Source organism: Petromyzon marinus, chromosome 80, assembly GCF_048934315.1.
Source record: "Petromyzon marinus isolate PM22_M1 ecotype Great Lakes invasive population chromosome 80, UKy_Petmar_22M1.pri1.0, whole genome shotgun sequence".
Taxonomy (NCBI): Eukaryota; Metazoa; Chordata; class Hyperoartia; order Petromyzontiformes; family Petromyzontidae; genus Petromyzon; species Petromyzon marinus.
The window spans coordinates 7858169-7879852 of NC_133746.1; the positions used below are offsets into that span (position 1 = coordinate 7858169).

The 21684-nt window shown below is 49.4% G+C and overlaps 2 protein-coding genes across 2 annotated transcripts in view; both read left to right on the forward strand.

The window, feature by feature from the left end:
* Nucleotides 1-4721, forward strand: part of LOC116958596 (two pore channel protein 2-like) — a 111086-nt gene extending 106365 nt beyond the window's left edge. The window contains exon 27 of the mRNA XM_076057284.1: nucleotides 158-4721. Within this exon, the coding sequence (XP_075913399.1) occupies nucleotides 158-236 (79 nt within the window). The 3' untranslated portion in view covers nucleotides 237-4721. The remainder of the gene's footprint in view (nucleotides 1-157) is intronic.
* Nucleotides 4722-6742: 2021 nt separating this feature from the next.
* The window catches only part of LOC142907646 (mediator of RNA polymerase II transcription subunit 21-like), a 25514-nt gene continuing 10572 nt past the window's right edge, over nucleotides 6743-21684 (forward strand). The window contains exons 1-3 of the mRNA XM_076057220.1: nucleotides 6743-6865; nucleotides 12729-12861; nucleotides 19956-20056. Coding sequence (XP_075913335.1) covers nucleotides 6824-6865; nucleotides 12729-12861; nucleotides 19956-20056 — 276 coding nt within the window. The 5' untranslated portion in view covers nucleotides 6743-6823. The remainder of the gene's footprint in view (nucleotides 6866-12728; nucleotides 12862-19955; nucleotides 20057-21684) is intronic.

Here is a 21684-nt window from a genome sequence, read left to right on the forward strand (position 1 = left end):
ACTCAGTGAGACTGAGACTCAGTGAGACCCAGTGAGACTCAGGGTCAGCGTGAGTCTCACTGAGTCTCAGTGAGACTCAGTGAGAGACTCAGGGTCAGCGTGAGTCTCACTGAGTCTCAGGGTCAGCGTGAGGCTCACTGCTGCTGCCGCGTTGCAGGAAGGACGTGGAGGAGCCCACCGAGGAGGAGCTGCTGCAGAGCCTCAGGCACCACCCCCACGTCCACCTGCGGCCCTGACAGCTCCGGCCAGGACCGTTTGCGTCGGAGCGGACCTAGAGGAGGGACGAGGTCACCCAGTCAGCCAGCGGCTGGACTCCTGTCGCTGTGGTTCACGACGACGACGACGACAAAGACCGCCCCAGCAAACTCATCCGTTCCAGATTCACAGCAAAGAGCCGTGACGCGCGTGTACACACACACACACATACACAGTGTACACACACACACACAGTGTGCACACACACACACACAGTGTACACACACACACAGTGTACACACACACACACACAGTGTACACACACGCACGTGTACACACACACACACAGTGTACACACACACACACAGTGTACACACACACAGTGCACACACACACACAGTGTACACACACACAGTGTACACACACACACACAGTGTACACACACACAGTGTACACACACACACACACGTGTACACAAACACACACACACGTGTGCACGCACACACACACACGTGTGTACACACTTACAAAGACAAAGGCTTAACAGACTGTTGGGGTAAGTGCTGTTAGCGAGCAGCACTTACGAAGGCTGGCACGGCGCACGAGGCGGGGTGGGTGGGTGGCCAGTAGTACACACACGTTGACGCGCACACGTTCACACACGTGTACACACACGTGTACACACACGTGGACACACATGCGTACACACCTTCACACACATACACGCGTTACACACATACACGTGTACACACGTTCACACACATACACGTGTACACACCTTCACACACATACACGTGTACACACCTTCACACACATACACGCGTTACACACATACACGTGTACACACCTTCACACACATACACGCGTACACACCATCACACACATACACGCGTACACACCTTCACACACCTTCACACACATACACGTGCACACACCTTCACACACATACACGTGTACACACCTTCACACACATACACGCGTTACACACCTTCACACATACACGTGTACACACCTTCACACACATACACGTGTACACACCTTCACACACATACACGTGTACACACGTTCACACACATACACGCGTTACACACATACACGTGTACACACCTTCACACACATACACGCGTACACACCTTCACACACATACACGCGTACACACCTTCACACACATACACGCGTACACACCTTCACACACATACACGCGTACACACCTTCACACACATACACGTGTACACACCTTCACACACATACACGTGTACACACCTTCACACACATACACGTGTACACACCTTCACACACATACACGTGTACACACGTTCACACACATACACGTGTACACACCTTCACACACATACACGCGTTACACGTTCACACACATACACGCGTTACACACATACATGCGTTACACACATACACGTGTACACACCTTCACACACATACACGTGTACACACCTTCACACACATACACGTGTACACACGTTCACACACGTGTGTACACGCGTTACACACACACGTGTACACACGTTCACACACATACACACGTACACACCTTCACACACATACACGTGTACACACGTTCACACACATACACGTGTACACACCTTCACACACATACACGTGTACACACCTTCACACACATACACGTGTACACACCTTCACACACATACACGTGTACACACCTTCACACACATACACGTGTACACACGTTCACACACATACACGTGTACACACCTTCACACACATACACGTGTACACACCTTCACACACATACACGCGTACACACCTTCACACACATACACGCGTACACACCTTCACACACATACACGTGTACACACCTTCACACACATACACGTGTACACACCTTCACACACATACACGCGTACACACCTTCACACACATACACGTGTACACACCTTCACACACATACACGTGTACACACGTTCACACATACGTGTACACACATGCTCGTGTCAGATTTATAATGGCCGCGTCAATTTCCTAATGTGTATATCAATTCCATAATGGGCATGTCAGGATCGTAATCGCCGTGTCAATTTCCTAATGGGCGTGTCAGGGTCATAATGGGCGTGTCAGGAGCGTAATAGCCCGTGTCAATTTCCTAATGGGCGTGTCAATTTTCTAATGGGCGTGTCAGGGTCATAATGGCCCGTGTCAGTTTCCTAATGGGCATATGCCTTCCATAATGGCCCGTGGCAATTTCCTAATGGGCATATGAATTCCATAATGGCCCGTGGCAATTTCTGAATGGGCATATTAATTCCATAATGGCCCGTGTCAATTTCTTAATGGGCATATTAATTGTATAATGGCCCGTGCCCATTTCCTAATGGGCATATTAATTTTATAATGGCCCGTGTCAATTTATTAATGGGCATATGAATTCCATAATGGCCCGTGGCAATTTCTTAATGGGCATATGAATTGTATAATGGCCCGTGACAATTTCCTAATGGGAATATGAATTCCATTATGGCCGTGACAATTTCCTAATGGGAATATGAATTCCATTATGGCCCGTGGCAATTTCTTAATGGGCATATTCCATCATGGCCCGTGACAATTTCTTAATGGGCATATGACTTCCATAATGGCCCGTGGAAATTTCCTAATGGGCATATGAATTCCATAATGGCCCGTGACAATTTCCTAATGGGCATATGAATTCCATAATGGCCCGTGTCAGTTTCCTAATGGGCATATGACTTCCATAATGGCCCGTGGCAATTTCCTAATGGGCATATGAATTCCATAATGGCCCGTGGCAATTTCTTAATGGGCATATGAATTGTATAATGGCCCGTGACAATTTCCTAATGGGAATATGAATTCCATTATGGCCGTGACAATTTCCTAATGGGAATATGAATTCCATTATGGCCCGTGGCAATTTCTTAATGGGCATATTCCATCATGGCCCGTGACAATTTCTTAATGGGCATATGACTTCCATAATGGCCCGTGGAAATTTCCTAATGGGCATATGAATTCCATAATGGCCCGTGACAATTTCCTAATGGGCATATGAATTCCATAATGGCCCGTGGAAATTTCCTAATGGGCATATGAATTCCATAATGGCCCGTGACAATTTCCTAATGGGCATATGAATTCCATAATGGCCCGTGTCAATTTCCTAATGGGCATATGAATTCCATCATGGCCCGTGTCAATTTCCTAATGGGCATATGAATTCCATAATGGCCCGTGACAATTTCCTAATGGGCATATGAATTGTATAATCGCCGTGTAAATTTCCTAATCGAGCATATCAATTTCAAAATAGCCGCGTCTGTGTTATAACGGCCGTGTCGGAGACACCGAGGGGCCAGGTTCAAGCCCCTCCTGTTCTTGCCTCGCGTCTCTCTCGGAATCAAAACGGGAGACGGAGAGACTCACCAGTGGGGTGAGTCCATCCGTAGTAGGGTTGACCACAACTTTGGCGCGTATCCAGCAAAGTAGTATTGATTTTAGTGGCACTCCCCCACCCACCCCCAGATAGTGATGGTAGTGATGATGGTGGTGGTGGTAGTGATGATGGTGATTTGATGACGATGGCGGTGGCGGAGTTGGTGGTGGTGATGATGTTGATGGTGGTGATGTTGATGGTGGTGGTGGTAGTGATGGTGATGGTGGTAGTGATGGTGATGGTGGTAGTGATGGTGATGGTGGTAGTGATGGTGGTGGTGGTGATGGTGGTGGTGATGGTGGTGATGGTGGTGATGGTGATTGTGGTGATGGTGGTGATGATGGCGGTGGTGGTGATGTTGGTAATGTTGGTGGTGGTGATGATGGTGGTGATGATGATGGTGATGATCATGGTGATGATCATGGCGGTGGTGATGATGATGGCGGTGGTGGTGATGTTGGTGGTGGTGATGATGATGATGGCGGTGGTGATGATGATGATGGCGGTGGTGGTGATGGTGGTGATGTTGGTGGTGATGGTGGTGATGATGATGGTGGTGATGGTGGTGATGGTAGTGATGATGATGATGGCGGTGGTGATGATGATGGCGGTGGTGATGATGATGGCGGTGGTGATGATGATGGCGGTGGTGGTGGTGATGGTGGTGGTGGTGATGGTGGTGATGGTGGTGGTGATGATGATGGTGGTGATGGTGATGGTGGTGATGGTGGTGGTGGTGATGGTGGTGGTGATGGTGATGTTGGTGGTGGTGATGATGTTGGTGGTGATGATGATGATGGCGGTGGTGGTGATGGTGGTGGTAATGGTGATGTTGGTGATGTTGGTGATGATGATGGTGGTGATGTTCATGATGATGTCGTCGACTTATCCTGCAAGACGCGGTCCATTAGGAGCGTTCGTTCACGGCTGATATTTTTTTATTTTTTTTTAAACAGGAAACAGAATTTATATTTGTGATTAAATTATTGTAAATATGCCCCTCCCTTTTTAAACATCGCAGAGACGTTGAATCTCAATGGGGGTTTGGGGGGGCTGTCTGACCTGGTGGTTAAATAAAGGACGTGACATTCACTAGAAACGGTGAATCTCAATGTGGGGGGGTTCTCACATGGTGGTTAAATAAAGGACGTGACATTCACTAGAAACGGTGAATCTCAATGTGGGGGGGGGTTCTCACATGGTGGTTAAATAAAGGACGTGACATTCACTAGAAACGGTGAATCTCAATGTGGGGGGTTCTCACCTAGTGGTTAAATAAAGGACGTGACATTCACTAGAAACGGTGAATCTCAATGTGGGGGGGTTCTCACCTGGTGGTTAAATAAAGGACGTGACATTCACTAGAAACGGTGAATCTCAATGACGCGAGAGAGAGAGACGCAGACTCCAAATATACAGCAGCAGCAGTAGCAGCCAGGCATCGTTCAGTTCAGTTTCAGTTTATTTTGGGTATAGCCCTGCGAGACATTCGGCTCTTGAATCGGGGTGCAACTACAACAAACACAAAAACATGAACAAGAAAAACATCTTAAAGTGACTTTGTGTGTGTGACTTTGTGCAAACAGAAAATCCATGGAAAAAAAACCAGCAAAAATATTCCTGAAAAAAATGCACCGTGTACACCACCAGCGCTGTGTGCAAAAAATCCCAGTGGGATGCAAAGTCAAACAACAACAACCACAAGACAACTTAGATTAAGGCCGTCAGTCTAACTCCGTACTACAACAAAACAAACATGTCCAAACCAAAAAACGTTCTCCAAATCACCAAAAAATAAAGTCCATAATTGCAACGTAACAGTGATCACAGGGACTGTGACCGGATTTTAACAATAAACTACATATTATGAGACCTCCTTTGCCAGAAACAAGATATAGGAATAGGTTTTTACCCTTTTAACTGGCACAAAAACTGACACCTTTATTCAAGGCATCATGTTTGCAATAACCACAACACAAGCAGTCAAAATGCAAACAAAAGAGACAACTCTGATAATAATATTAGCACTGTCCTTGAATTTGATTGGTCCACACCCGAGACGGCTTTTCTTAGAGCCAAGTCTCCACTGGTGTTGGACCAGAAGACGACAAAAGGCGCCAAAAGGCGTCTTCTGGTCCAACACCAGTGGAGACTAGGCTCTAAGAAAAGCTGTCTCGGGTGTGGACCAATCAAATTCAAGGACAGTGGATATTATTATCAGAGTTGTCTCTTTTGTTTGCATTTTGACTGCTTGTGTTGTGGTTATTGCAAACATGATGCCTTGAATAAAGGTGTCAGTTTTTGTGCCAGTTAAAAGGGTAAAACCTATTCCAATAAACTACATAAATAACATTTAACACCAAATCCTAGAGCCATAGCTGGCTGTATGAGTTACTCCACAACAACAGCAGCATCAGTCGGAGTATCACATTTTTTTGTCAGGGTCCGGTTCGAACCCACAACCTCCTGCATACCGGGCGAGGTAGTCAACATCTCCTAGTCCACCATCCGGACCACGAATCCAGAGAACTGGACGTGTGCGTGTGGGTCTGTCCCCTGACTACTATCCTGTCAGCAGCGAGCATTCGACACTTCACGTGGTGGCCTACAAAGTGCACCCAGCCTGGCACAGGCGGTGCGGTTACAGGCCACTACAGCCAACATCATACTCGGATTCCCATTCATGTTAATGGGGGACTCGGATCACTGAATTTCAGTGGGTATCCGGTTCCCCTATTCATCCCAATGGAGGATCCGCTACCTCTATTCATCTGAATTGAGGATCCGGTTCGCTATTCATGTCAATGAAGATCCGGTTCCCTATTCATTTCAATTGGGATCCGGTTCCCTATTCATTTCAATTGGGAGCCTATTCCCATATTTGTCTCAACGGATGATCCGGTTCCCCCTATTCATCTCAATAGAGGATCCGATTCTCCCTATTCATCTCAATGGAGGATCCGCTACTTCTATTCATCTGAACGGAGGATCCGGTACCCATATTCATCTGAATTGAGGATCCGGTTCCCCTATTCATCTCAATGGGAATCCGGTTCGCTATTAATGTCAATGAAGATCCGGTTCCCTATTCATTTCAATTGGGATCCGATTCCCCTATTTATCTCAACGGGGGATCCGGTTCCCTCTATTCGTCACAACGGATGATCCGGTTCCTGCTCTTAAAAGTTACCCCGGGGCAAGATGGCGGACCGGCTAACTCAGCTGCAGGACGCCGTGAACTCCGTGAGCGTCTCTCCCCGTCTCTCTCCGCCCGTCTCTCTCCGCGGATTTTAACTCTCGGCGCGAGGCGGGCGGGCGGTTTCCGCCGGGGAACTGGCGTCGCGCCGGTTGAGATTGCATCCTAACAGTAAAAGCATAGGCGGCCTAAGGCTCTCGCCTAGAAACTATAGCCGGAAGCCTGCGTTAGGCCCTCGGCGACTCGTGGTGGGGAGGGGGGGGGGGTCGCGCCGGTTGAGATTACATCCCAACAGTAAAAACATAGGCGGCCTAAGCCACTCGCCTAGAAACCATAGCCGGAAGCCTGCGTTAGGCCCTCGGCGACTCGTGGTGAGGAGGGGGGGGGGGGGGTCGCGCCGGTTGAGATTACATCCCAACAGTAAAAGCATCGGCGGCCTAAGCCTCTCGCCTAGAAACCATAGCCGGAAGCCTGCGTTAGGCCCTCGGCGACTCGTGGTGAGGAGGGGGGGGGGGTCGCGCCGGTTGAGATTACATCCCAACAGTAAAAACATAGGCGGCCTAAGCCTCTCGCCTAGAAACCATAGCCGGAAGCCTGCGTTAGGCGCTCGGCGACTCGTGAGGAGGGGGGTCGCGCCGGTTGAGATTACATCCCAACAGTAAAAGCATCGGCGGCCTAAGCCTCTCGCCTAGAAACCATAGCCGGAAGCCTGCGTTAGGCCCTCGGCGACTCTCGGGTGGAGGGGGGGGTCGGTCTTACCCCCTTGGGTTCATGCTGGCTGCATGTCAACCCGGCCACCCGAGTTCGACTCCCGCTCACGGCGAGTGGGCGATGTGTCCTCCTCTTGGGTCGACTCGGCCTTAAGTCGAGTCCCTTGGTACGATGGGGCAGTCGTGGACTGGAGTGGAGTTTGTATTGATCGCCCTGTTCTGTAGTGAGTGAGTGGCTAGGAGATGTTGACTACCTCGCTGGTGTGCAGGAGGTCGTGGGTTCGATCCCGAGCCTAACGATGCCTGCTGCTGTAGATTTGGAGTCTGCGTCTCTCTCTCATCATCACGGTGGCTAGGCGATGCCTGCTGCTGTATATTTGAAGTCTGCGTCTCTCACTCATCATCATCACGGTGGCTAGGCGATGCCTGCTGCTGTATATTTGAAGTCTGCGTCTCTCTCTCATCATCATCACGGTGGCTATGAGATCCCTGCTGCTGCTGCTGTGTATTTGGAGTCTGCGTCTCTCTCTCATCATCATCACGGTGGCTAGGAGATTCCTGCTGCTGCTGTATATTTGGAGTCTGCGTCTCTCTCTCTCATCATCATCACGGTGGCTATGAGATTCCTGCTGCTGCTGTATATTTGGAGTCTGCGTCTCTCATCATCATCATCACGGTGGCTAGGAGATGCCTGCTGCTGCTGTATATTTGGAGTCTGCGTCTCTCTCATCATCATCATCACGGTGGCTAGGAAATTCCTGCTGCTGCTGTAGATTTGAAGTCTGCGTCGCTCTCTCTCATCACGGTGGCTATGAGATTACTGCTGCTGCTGCTGTAGATTTGGAGTCTGCGTCGCTCTCTCTCATCATCACGGTGGCTATGAGATTGCTGCTGCTGTAGATTTGGAGTCTGCGTCTCTCTCATCATCATCATCACGGTGGCTAGGAGATTCCTGCTGCTGCTGTATATTTGGAGTCTGCGTCTCTCTCTCTCATCATCATCATCACGGTGGCTATGAGATTACTGCTGCTGCTGCTGTATATTTGAAGTCTGCGTCTCTCTCTCTCATCATCACGGTGGCTATGAGATTCCTGCTGCTGCTGTAGATTTGAAGTCTGCGTCGCTCTCTCTCATCATCACGGTGGCTATGAGATTCCTGCTGCTGCTGTAGATTTGGAGTCTGCGTCTCTCTCTCTCATCATCACGGTGGCTAGGAGATTCCTGCTGCTGCTGTAGATTTGGAGTCTGCGTCTCTCTCTCATCATCATCATCACGGTGGCTATGAGATTACTGCTGCTCGCTGCTGTATATTTGGAGTCTGCGTCTCTCTCTCTCATCATCACGGTGGCTATGAGATTCCTGCTGCTGCTGTAGATTTGAAGTCTGCGTCTCTCTCTCTCATAATCACGGTGGCTAGGAGATTCCTGCTGCTGCTGTAGATTTGGAGTCTGCGTCTCTCTCTCTCATAATCACGGTGGCTAGGAGATTCCTGCTGCTGCTGTAGATTTGGAGTCTGCGTCTCTCTCTCATCATCATCATCACGGTGGCTAGGAGATTCCTGCTGCTGCTGTATATTTGGAGTCTGCGTCTCTCTCTCTCATCATCACGGTGGCTAGGAGATTCCTGCTGCTGCTGTAGATTTGGAGTCTGCGTCTCTCTCTCTCTCATCATCACGGTGGCTAGGAGATTCTTGCTGCTGCTGCTGTAGATTTGGAGTCTGCGCCTCTCATCATCATCACGGTGTCTAGGAGATTTCTGCTGCTGCTGCTGTATATTTGGAATCTGCGTCTCTCATCATCATCACGGTGGCAGGGAGATGCCTGCTGCTGCTGTAGATTTGGAGTCTGCGTCTCTCTCTCATCATCATCATCACGGTGGCTATGAGATGCCTGCTGCTGCTGTATATTTGGAGTCTGCGTCTCTCATCATCATCATCACGGTGGCTATGAGATTCCTGCTGCTGCTGTATATTTGGAGTCTGCGTCTCTCTCATCATCATCATCACGGTGGCTAGGAGATTCCTGCTGCTGCTGTATATTTGGAGTCTGCGTCTCTCATCATCATCATCACAGTGGCTAGGAGATTATTGCTGCTGATGTAGATTTGGAGTCTGCGTCTCTCTCTCTCATCATCATCATCACGGTGGCTAGGAGATTCCTGCTGCTGCTGTAGATTTGGAGTCTGCGTCTCTCTCTCTCATCATCATCATCACGGTGGCTAGGAGATTCCTGCTGCTGCTGTACATTTGGAGTCTGCGTCTCTCTCATCATCATCACGGTGGCTAGGAGATTCCTGCTGCTGTTGCTGTATATGTTAGTAATCCGTTAATTAGTATGTGTTTCCTCTATAAGGAATTGTAATGTGCATTCATATTCTTAGCTCCCTCGGCAAAGCCACGCCGAAGGGAAACAACCAAACAACAAACATAGATATTTTATTATTTTATTGCTTCTCTCCCAAACGTGACTCCACCGAAAGAGCCAAGAACGTGAATCACTGCAGTCACGAAAGCTTTAAATCAAAATGTAATGTGTATTATTTAATAATACGCTTCCAGGCCGCACTAAGCCTGTAGCTATCAGAGCGATTAAAGTTATTCTTGTTCCTCTCAATTTCAATGGATTCTCTAATTAGTCTTTGCCAGTAGTAATTAGTTTTACACAACACTGCAACATTGTCAAAATCAATTGAGTGTCCTTGTTGACAAGCATGTTCTGCCACTGCCGACAGTTGTGTTTGAGATAATTTAATATTTCTCTGATGTTCTTTTAGTCTTACGCTGATGTTACGTCCCGTCTGTCCAATGTAGCGTCTGCCACATAAACAATTAATCCGATATACACCTTCTGTTGATAATTTAGGTAATGCGTCTTTAGTGCAAGATACTAGTTTTTTTAAATTTTGTGTACTGTACCAAATCTTACTGTAATGTTTTGCTTGGACATGGCCTAACCGGTAAAATAATTACACAGCGTTTACAGAAAACAAACGCACACTGATGCCTATCAGAATGCAGAATCACATCATCATCCAGCTCAGAAATCCTCTCTTTATCAAGACGCTCATACATCGGGCTAAAAAACAGTGTCAGATGGTGAGAGTCTAGTGAGAGAGATTAAACACGTTAAAGACGCACTACGACAGAATGGCTACAATAATGCTGAAATTAACATAGCACTGAATGCCAAATCACGATCGCAAAGCAATACTGCTGAAAGCGACCAGATTGTTAAAACAATAAAAAAATCCATATATCTCAGGAGTAACTGACAAATTAGCCCGTGTTTTGCAAAAGCAAAACATTACAGTAAGATTTGGTACAGTACACGTACACTTACACACGTACACACGTACACGTACACACACGTACACACACGTACACACACGTACACTTACACACACACGTTCTAACACACACGTACACTTACACACACGTACACTTACACACACGTACACTTACACACACGTACACTTACACACGTACACGCACACACGTACACGCACACACGTACACGCACACACGTACACTTACACATGTACACTTACACACTTACACACGTACACTTACACACACGTACACACACACGTACACTTACACACACACACGTACACACACACGTACACACACACACGTACACTTACACACGTACACTTACACACATACACACACACGTACACTTACACACACGTACACTTACACACACGTACACTTACACACACGTACACGCACACACGTACACGCACACACGTACACTTACACACGTACACACACGTACACTTACACACACACACGTACACTTACACACGTACTCGTACACACGTACACTTACACACTTACACTTACACACACACGTACACACACGTACACATACACACACGTACACATACACACACGTACACACACACGTACACTTACACACGTACACTTACACACACACACTTACACACACACACACACGTACACACGTACACACACGTTCACACACACACACACGTACACACACACTTACACACACACACGTACACTTACACACACACACGTACACTTACACACACACACGTACACACACACACTTACACACACACTTACACACACGTACACACACACACTTACACACACACACGTACACTTACACACTTACACACACACACGTACACTTACACACTTACACACACACGTACACTTACACACACACACACGTACACTTACACACTTACACACACACGTACACTTACACATACACACACACTTACACACACGTACACACACACACACACGTACACTTACACACGTTCTAACACACACACACGTACACACACACACACACTTACACACACACACGTACACTTACACACTTACACACACACACGTACACACACACATACACACACACTTACACACACACACGTACACACACACACGTACACACACACGTACACACACACGTACACAAACACACGTACTCATACACACGTACACACACGTACACTTACACACACGTACACGCACACACGTACACTTACACACGTACACTTACACACGTACACGCACACGTACACTTACACACGTACACACACACGTACGCGCACACACGTACACTTACGTACACGCACACACGTACACGCACACACGTACACTTACACACGTACACTTACACATGTACACTTACACACGTACACACACACGTACACGCACACACGTACACACACACACACGTACACACACGTACACACACATACACACACACACGTACACACACACACGTACACACACACGTACACACACACATACACGTACACACACACATACACACGTACACTTACACACACACACTTACACACACACGTACACACACACACGTACACACGTACACACACACACGTACACACACACACGTACACACACACACGTACACACACACGTTCTAACACACACGTACGTACACGCACACACGCACACACACGTACACTTACACACACACTTACACACGTACACTTACACACACACACATACACACACACACACGTATACACACACACACTTACACACACACTTACACACACACACGTATACACACACACGTACACACACACACATACACACACACACACACGTACACACACACACATACACACACACACGTTCTAACACACACCTCTGTGTGCCCCCCACCCCCCCCCCCCCACATCTCCGTGTCAGATGGCCGACCACTTCTGCAACGCCGTGGGGGTGCTGCAGCAGTGCGCGCCCCCCACATTCTTCCCCAACACACAGAGCACGGCCCACAAGGAGGTGCCACTCGCCTCCTCCTCCTCCTCCTCGTCGCAGGAAGGTAGAGCACGTGGGGGGGGGTGGGGGGGGGAGGTGGGGGGCTGGGGGGAGGTGGGGGGCTGGGGGGAGGTGGGGGGCTAGGGGGAGGTGGGGGGCTAGGGGGAAGTGGGGGGGCTAGGGGGAAGTGGGGGGGCTAGGGGGAGGTGGGGGGCTAGGGGGAGGTGGGGGGCTGGGGGGAGGTGGCAGGGGGAGGTGGGGGGGCTAGGGGGAGGTGGGGGGCTAGGGGGAGGTGGGGGGCTAGGGGGAGGTGGGGGGCTAGGGGGAGGTGGGGGGCTGGGGGGAGGTGGCAGGGGGAGGTGGGGGGCTAGGGGGCTCGCGTCTTGTTGGGTCGTGGTGGTGGTGACGGTGGTGGTGGTGGTGATGGTGGTGGTGATGATGGTGACGGTGGTGGTGGTGGTGATGGTGGTGGTGATGGTGATGGTGGTGGTGATGGTGGTGGTGGTGACAGTGGTGACGGTGGTGGTGGTGACGGTGGCGGTGGTGATGGTGGTGACGGTGGTGACGGTGGTGGTGGTGACGGTGGTGGTGACGAACGCACCACAGCCGCCCACGTGGCTGGTTTGTGGGCGAGGTTCTTCACATGCTACCAGGGCTTGCCCACGTGGCTGGTTTGGGGGGCGAGGTTCTTCACATGCTACCAGGGCTTGCCCACGTGGCTGGTTTGGGGGCGAGGTTCTTCACATGCTACCAGGGCTTGCCCAAGTGGCTGGTTTGGGGGGCGAGGTTCTTCACATGCTACCAGGGCTTGCCCACGTGGCTGGTTTGGGGGCGAGGTTCTTCACATGCTACCAGGGCTTGCCCACGTGGCTGGTTTGGGGGGCGAGGTTCTTCACATGCTACCAGGGCTTGCCCACGTGGCTGGTTTGGGGGCGAGGTTCTTCACATGCTACCAGGGCTTGCCCACGTGGCTGGTTTGGGGGGCGAGGTTCTTCACGTGCTACCAGGGCTTGCCGAAGTGGCTGGTTTGGGGGCGAGGTTCTTCACATGCTACCAGGGCTATCCCACGTGGCTGGTTTGGGGGCGAGGTTCTTCACATGCTACCAGGGCTTGCCCACGTGGCTGGTTTGGGGGCGAGGTTCTTCACATGCTACCAGGGCTTGCCCACGTGGCTGGTTTGGGGGCGAGGTTCTTCACATGCTACCAGGGCTTGCCCACGTGGCTGGTTTGGGGGCGAGGTTCTTCACATGCTACCAGGGCTTGCCCACGTGGCTGGTTTGGGGGCGAGGTTCTTCACATGCTACCAGGGCTTGCCCACGTGGCTGGTTTGGGGGGCGAGGTTCTTCACATGCTACCAGGGCTTGCCCAAGTGGCTGGTTTGGGGGGCGAGGTTCTTCACATGCTACCAGGGCTTGCCCACATGGCTGGTTTGGGGGCGAGGTTCTTCACGTGCTACCAGGGCTTGCCCACGTGGCTGGTTTGGGGGGCGAGGTTCTTCACATGCTACCAGGGCTTGCCCACGTGGCTGGTTTGGGGGGCGAGGTTCTTCACATGCTACCAGGGCTTGCCCACGTGGCTGGTTTGGGGGCGAGGTTCTTCACATGCTACCAGGGCTTGCCCACGTGGCTGGTTTGGGGGCGAGGTTCTTCACATGCTACCGGGGCTTGCCCACGTGGCTGGTTTGGGGGGCGAGGTTCTTCACGTGCTACCAGGGCTTGCCCACGTGGCTGGTGGTGTGCGAGGTTCTTCACATGCTACCAGGGCTTGCCCACGTGGCTGGTTTGGGGGGCGAGGTTCTTCACGTGCTACCAGGGCTTGCCCACGTGGCTGGTTTGGGGGCGAGGTTCTTCACATGCTACCAGGGCTTGCCCACGTGGCTGGTTTGGGGGGCGAGGTTCTTCACATGCTACCAGGGCTTGCCCACGTGGCTGGTTTGGGGGGCGAGGTTCTTCACATGCTACCAGGGCTTGCCCACGTGGCTGGTTTGGGGGGCGAGGTTCTTCACATGCTACCAGGGCTTGCCCACGTGGCTGGTTTGGGGGGCGAGGTTCTTCACATGCTACCAGGGCTTGCCCACGTGGCTGGTTTGGGGGGCGAGGTTCTTCACATGCTACCAGGGCTTGCCCACGTGGCTGGTTTGGGGGGCGAGGTTCTTCACATGCTACCAGGGCTTGCCCACGTGGCTGGTTTGGGGGGCGAGGTTCTTCACATGCTACCAGGGCTTGCCCACGTGGCTGGTTTGGGGGGCGAGGTTCTTCACATGCTACCAGGGCTTGCCCACGTGGCTGGTTTGGGGGGCGAGGTTCTTCACATGCTACCAGGGCTTGCCCACGTGGCTGGTTTGGGGGGCGAGGTTCTTAACATGCTACCAGGGCTTGCCCACGTGGCTGGTTTGGGGGGCGAGGTTCTTCACATGCTACCAGGGCTTGCCCACGTGGCTGGTTTGGGGGGCGAGGTTCTTCACATGCTACCAGGGCTTGCCCACGTGGCTGGTTTGGGGGGCGAGGTTCTTCACGTGCTACCAGGGCTTGCCCACGTGGCTGGTTTGGGGGCGAGGTTCTTCACATGCTACCAGGGCTTGCCCACGTGGCTGGTTTGGGGGCGAGGTTCTTCACGTGCTACCAGGGCTTGCCCACGTGGCTGGTGGTGGGCGAGGTTCTTCACATGCTACCAGGGCTTGCCTACATGGCTGGTTTGGGGGCGAGGTTCTTCACATGCTACCAGGGCTTGCCCACGCTGCGCTTTGCTCGGTTCGACGCCGTAGCCGGGGGAGGCTTCGCGCCTGCCAGCAGCTCGCCGTGTCCACGGAGCAACGCAGACACTCGCTGGTCACCCCGCGTAGTGTATAGTGTGTAGTAGTGTAGTGTATAGTGTAGTGTATAGTGTAGTGTAGTGTGTAGTGTATTGTAGTGTGTAGTGTAGTGTATAGTGTGTAGTAGTGTAGTGTGTAGTGTAGACTATAGTAGTGTAGTGTGTAGTGGTGTAGTGTGTAGTGTATAGTAGTGTAGTGTATAGTAGTGTATAGTGTAGTGTATAGTGTAGTGTATAGTAGTATATAGTCTAGTGTATAGTAGTGTATAGTGTAGTGTATAGTAGTGTCGTGTAGTGTAGTGTATAGTGTGTAGTGTATAGTGTAGTGTATAGTAGTGTATAGTGTAGAGTATAGTAGTGTAGTGTATAGTAGTGTATAGTGTAGAGTATAGTAGTGTAGTGTATAGTAGTGTATAGTGTAGAGTATAGTAGTGTAGTGTATAGTAGTGTAGTGTATAGTGGTATAGTGTAGTGTATAGTCGTGTAATGTATAGTGGTATAGTGTAGTGTATAGTAGTGTGGTGTATAGTGTAGTGTATAGTAGTGTATAATAGTGTAGTGTATAATAGTGTAGTGTATATTAGTGTGGTGTATAGTAGGGTGGTGTATAGTGTAGTGTATAGTAGTATAGTAGTGTAGTGTATAGTAATGTAGTATATAGTAGTGTAGTGTATAGTAGTGTATATTAGTGTGGTGTATAGTAGGGTGGTGTATAGTGTAGTGTATAGTAGTGTAGTGTGTAGTAGTGTAGTGTATAGTAGTGTGGTGTATAGTAGTGTATAGTAGTGTAGTGTATAGTAGTGTAGTGTATAGTAGTGTATAGTGTAGTGTATAGTAGTGTAGTGTATAGTAGTGTAGTGTATAGTAGTGTATAGTAGTGTAGTGTATAGTAGTGTATAGTGTAGTGTATAGTAGTGTAGTGTATAGTAGTGTAGTGTATAGTAGTGTAGTGTATAGTAGTGTATAGTGTAGTGTATAGTAGTGTAGTGTATAGTAGTGTAGTGTATAGTAGTGTAGTGTATAGTAGTGTAGTGTAAACCCCTTGTCAGTGCCCTACCTTATTACAGACCAATTCAGACATTATTGGTAACCCTGTGCCCTTATACATCTCTCTGTGTGTGTCTCTGTGTGTGTGTCTCTGTGTGTGTCTCTGTGTGTGTCTCTGTGTGTGTGTCTGTGTGTGTGTCTGTGTGTGTGTGTGTGTCTCTGTGTGTGTCTCTGTGTGTCGTGGGTGGCGGTAGTGTAGCGGTTAGCGCGCTGCGCTATGAACCTGGTGGCCCGGGTTCGATTCCCGCTCACGGCCAACACCAGTGACGATTATCTGAACCGGTCCTGGGCCTCCCCTAGGTCGACTCAGCCTCAAATGAGTACCTGGTGCAGTGGATAAAAACATTGCCACTAGGGAGACAAAGGCGGTCGGGCGTGGTGCTGGCCACCCACCCCCTTGTGTACCGTTCCGGCCTTCATAGGTGCTCACTAACAGCACTTGCCCCTACAGTCTGTTAAGGCTATATGGGGGGTCTTTGTCTTTGTCTCTGTGTGTGTGTGTGTGTCTCTGTGTGTGTATCTCTGTTTGTCTCTGTGTGTCTCTGTGTGTGTGTCTCTGTGTGTCTTTGTGTGTGTGTCTCTGTGTGTGTATCTCTGTGTGTCTCTGTGTGTGTATCTCTGTGTGTGTATCTCTGTGTGTGTATCTCTGCGTGTGTATCTCTGCGTGTGTATCTCTGCGTGTGTATCTCTTTATGTATCTCTGTGTGTATCTCTGTGTGTGTATGTGTGTGTGTATCTGTGTATCTGCGTGTGTATCTCTGTGTGTGTATCTCTGCGTGTGTATCTCTTTATGTATCTCTGTGTGTGTCTCTGTGTGTATCTCTGTGTGTGTATCTCTTTCTGTATCTCTGTGTGTGTGTCTCTGTGTGTGTATCTCTGTGTGTATCTGTGTATCTCTGTGTGTATGTCTCTGTGTGTCTCTGTGTATCTCTGTGTATCTGTGTGTGTGTCTGTGTGTTTGTATCTCTGTGTGTATGTCTCTGTGTGTATATCTCTGCGTGTGTATCTTTGTGTGTATCTCTTTATGTATCTCTGTGTGTGTATCTCTGTGTGTATCTCTGCGTGTATCTTTGTGTGTGTATCTCTGTGTGTATCTCTGTGTGTATCTCTTTATGTGTCTCTGTGTGTGTATCTGTGTGTGTGTATCTCTGTGTGTGTCTCTATGTGTGTATCTCTGTGTGTGTATCTCTGCGTGTGTATCTCTTTATGTATCTCTCTGTGTGTGTATCTGTGTGTGTGTATCTCTGTATCTCTGTGTGTGTGTATCTCTGTGTGTGTATCTCTTTATGTATCTTTTTATGTATCTCTGTGTGTGTATCTGTGTGTCTCTGTGTGTGTATCTGTGTGTGTCTCTTTATGTATCTCTGTGTGTGTATCTCTATGTATCTCTGTGTGTGTGTCTCTGTGTGTGTATCTCTTTGTGTCTCTGTGTGTGTATCTGTGTGTGTGTATCTCTGTGTGTGTATCTCTGCGTGTGTATCTCTTTATGTATCTCTGTGTGTGTGTATCTGTGTGTGTGTATCTCTGTATCTCTGTGTGTGTGTATCTCTGTGTGTGTGTATCTCTGTGTGTGTATCTCTTTATGTATCTTTTTATGTATCTCTGTGTGTGTATATCTGTGTGTATCTGTGTGTGTATCTGTGTGTGTCTCTTTATGTATCTCTGTGTGTGTATCTCTATGTATCTCTATCTATCTCTGTGTGTGTAGCTCTGTGTATCTCTATGTGTCTGTGTATCTCTATGTGTCTGTGTGTTTGTGTCTCTGTGTGTGTCTCTGTGTGTGTCTGTGTGTGTGTATCTCTGTGTGTATCTCTGTGTGTATCTCTGCGTGTGTATCTCTATGTATCTATGTGTGTGTCTCTGTGTGTGTATCTGTGTGTATCTCTGTGTTTGTGTTTCTGTGTGTGTATCTCTGTGTGTGTATCTCTGTGTGTGTCTCTGTGTGTATCTCTGTGTGTGTATGTCTATGTATCTGTGTGTGTATCTGTGTGTATCTCTGTGTGTGTATCTGTGTGTGTATCTCTGTGTGTGTATCTCTTTGTGTATCTCTGTGTGTGTATGTCTATGTATCTGTGTGTGTGTGTCTCTGTGTGTGTATCTCTGTGTGTGTATCTCTTTATGTATCTCTGTGTGTGTATCTCTGTGTGTGTATGTCTATGTATCTCTTTATGTATCTCTGTGTGTATCTCTGTGTGTGTATGTCTATGTATCTCTGTGTGTGTATCTCTGTGTGTATGTCTATGTATCTGTGTGTGTGTATCTGTGTGTATCTCTGTGTTTGTGTTTCTGTGTGTGTATCTCTGTGTGTGTATCTCTGTGTGTGTATCTCTGTGTGTGTATGTCTATGTATCTGTGTGTGCCTGTGTGTCTCTGTGTGTGTATCTCTTTATGTATCTCTGTGTGTGTATCTCTGTGTGTGTATGTCTATGTATCTCTGTGTACGTATCTGTGTGTGTATCTCTGTGTGTGTATCTGTGTGTGTATCTCTGTGTGTATCTCTGTGTGTGTATGTCTATGTATCTGTGTGTGTGTATGTGTGTGTGTATATCTGTGTGTGTGTATATCTGTGTGTGTATATCTCTTTATGTATCTCTTTATGTATCTCTGTGTGTGTATGTCTATGTATCTGTGTGTGTGTGTCTCTGTGTGTGTATCTCTTTATCTCTGTGTGTGTATCTCTGTGTGTGTATGTCTATGTATCTGTGTGTGTGTCTCTGTGTGTGTATGTCTATGTATCTCTGTGTACGTATCTGTGTGTGTATCTCTGTGTGTATCTCTGTGTGTGTATCTGTGTGTGTGTGTCTCTGTGTGTGTATCCCTTTATGTATCTCTGTGTGTGTATCTCTGTGTGTGCATGTCTGTATCTCTGTGTGTGTATCTGTGTGTGTGTATCTCTATGTGTGTATGTCTATGTATCTCTGTGTGTGTATCTGTGTGTGTCTCTCTGTCTCTGTGTGTGTCTCTGTGTGTCTCTGTATGTATCTCTGTGTGTGTATGTCTATGTATCTGTGTGTGTGTATCTGTGTGTGTATCTCTGCGTGTGTATGTCTATGTATCTCTGTGTGTGTATCTGTGTGTGTCTCTCTGTGTCTCTGTGTGTGTGTCTCTGTGTGTCTCTGTATGTATCTCTGTGTGTGTATGTCTATGTATCTGTGTGTGTGTATCTGTGCGTGTGTATCTCTGTGTGTGTATCTCTGTGTGTATCTGTGTATGTGTGTATCTCTGTGTGTCTCTGTGTATATGTGTGTATCTGTGTATATCTCTGTGTATATATCTCTGTGTGTGTATCTCTGCGTGTAGAGTACTCCCAGCTGTTTGCGACGCTGATCGCACGCACTGCCAAGGATATTGATGTCCTCATCGACTCCCTGCCGAGCGAGGAGTCGACCGCCGCCCTGCAGGTAGCACCCTGCACCACCTGCAAACAACAACAACACCCTGCATCACCTACTAACAACAACAACAACACCCTGCATCACCTACTAACAACAACAACAACACCCTGCACCACCTACTAACAACAACAACAACATCCTGCACCACCTACTAACAACAACAACAACAACAACGCCCTGCACCATCTACTAACAACAACAACAACACCCTGCATCACCTACTAACAACAACACCCTGCACCACCTACTAACAACAACAACAACAACGCCCTGCACCACCTACTAACAACAACGGTGGGTGGTTGGGTGGGTGGATGGGTGGGTGGGTGGTTGGGTGGGTGGGTGGGTGGTTAGGTGGGTGGATGGGTGGTTGGGTGGGTGGATGGGTGGGTGGATGGGTGGGTGGGTGGTTGGATGGGTGGGTGGATGGATGGGTGGGTGGTTGGGTGGTTGGGTGGTTGGGTGGGTGGGTGGGTGGATGGGTGGGTGGATGGTTGGGTGGGTGGATGGTTGGGTGGGTGGGTGGTTGGGTGGGTGGTTGGGTGGAGGGGTGGGTGGATGGATGGGTGGGTGGGTGGATGGGTGGGTGGTTGGGTGGGTGGTTGGGTGGGTGGGTGGGTGGATGGGTGGATCGGTGGTTGGGTGGGTGGGTGGGTGGATGGGTGGCCGGGTCGGTGGGCGGGTCTGGTTTGGGATCCCTTCAATATCCCCGCTGTGGTTAGCCACACACACGCTCATTCAAAATCTCCCACACGTGTACACTGACTCATTCACGCTCAGTCACACAACACCACGCTGTTAGCTAGAAGCAGCACCTGTGAAGGCTACCGGCACTGTGGTGCACGAGGGGGGTGGGTGGCCAGCACCACGCCCGGCCGCCTTTGTCTCCCCCCTGTGTTGATGTTCACACCGCTACACCAGGTACTCATTTGAGGCTGAGTCGACCTAGGGGGGAGGCGAGGCCCAGGACCGGTTCAGAAATTCGTGATTCCACCCGCCCCCCCCACCCCTCACTCTCTCTCACTCTCTCACTCTCTCTGTCTCTCACTCTCTCTGTCTCTCTCTGTCTCTCACTCTGTCTCTCACTCTGTCTCTCTCTGTCTCTCACTCTCTCTCACTCTCTCACTCTCTGTCTCTCACTCTCTCACTCTCTCTGTCTCTCTGTCTCTCACTCTCTCTGTCTCTCACTCTCTCTGTCTCTCTCTCTCTGTCTCTCACTCTCTCTGTCTCTCTGTCTCTCACTCTCTCTGTCTCTCACTCTCTCTGTCTCTCTGTCTCTCACTCTCTCTGTCTCTCACTCTCTCTGTCTCTCTCTCTCTGTCTCTCACTCTCTCTGTCTCTCACTCTCTCACTCTCTCTGTCTCCCTCTCACTCTCTCTGTCTCTCTGTCTCTCACTCTCTCACTCTCTCTGTCTCTCACTCTCTCTGTCTCTCACTCTCTCCCTTACACACTCTGTCTCTCACTCTCTCACTCTCTCTGTCTCTCACTCTCTCTGTCTCTCTCTCTCTGTCTCTCACTCTCTCACTCTCTCTGTCTCCCTCTCACTCTCTCTGTCTCTCACTCTCTCTGTCTCTCACTCTCTCTGTCTCTCACTCTCTCTGTCTCTCACTCTCTCTGTCTCTCACTCTCTCTG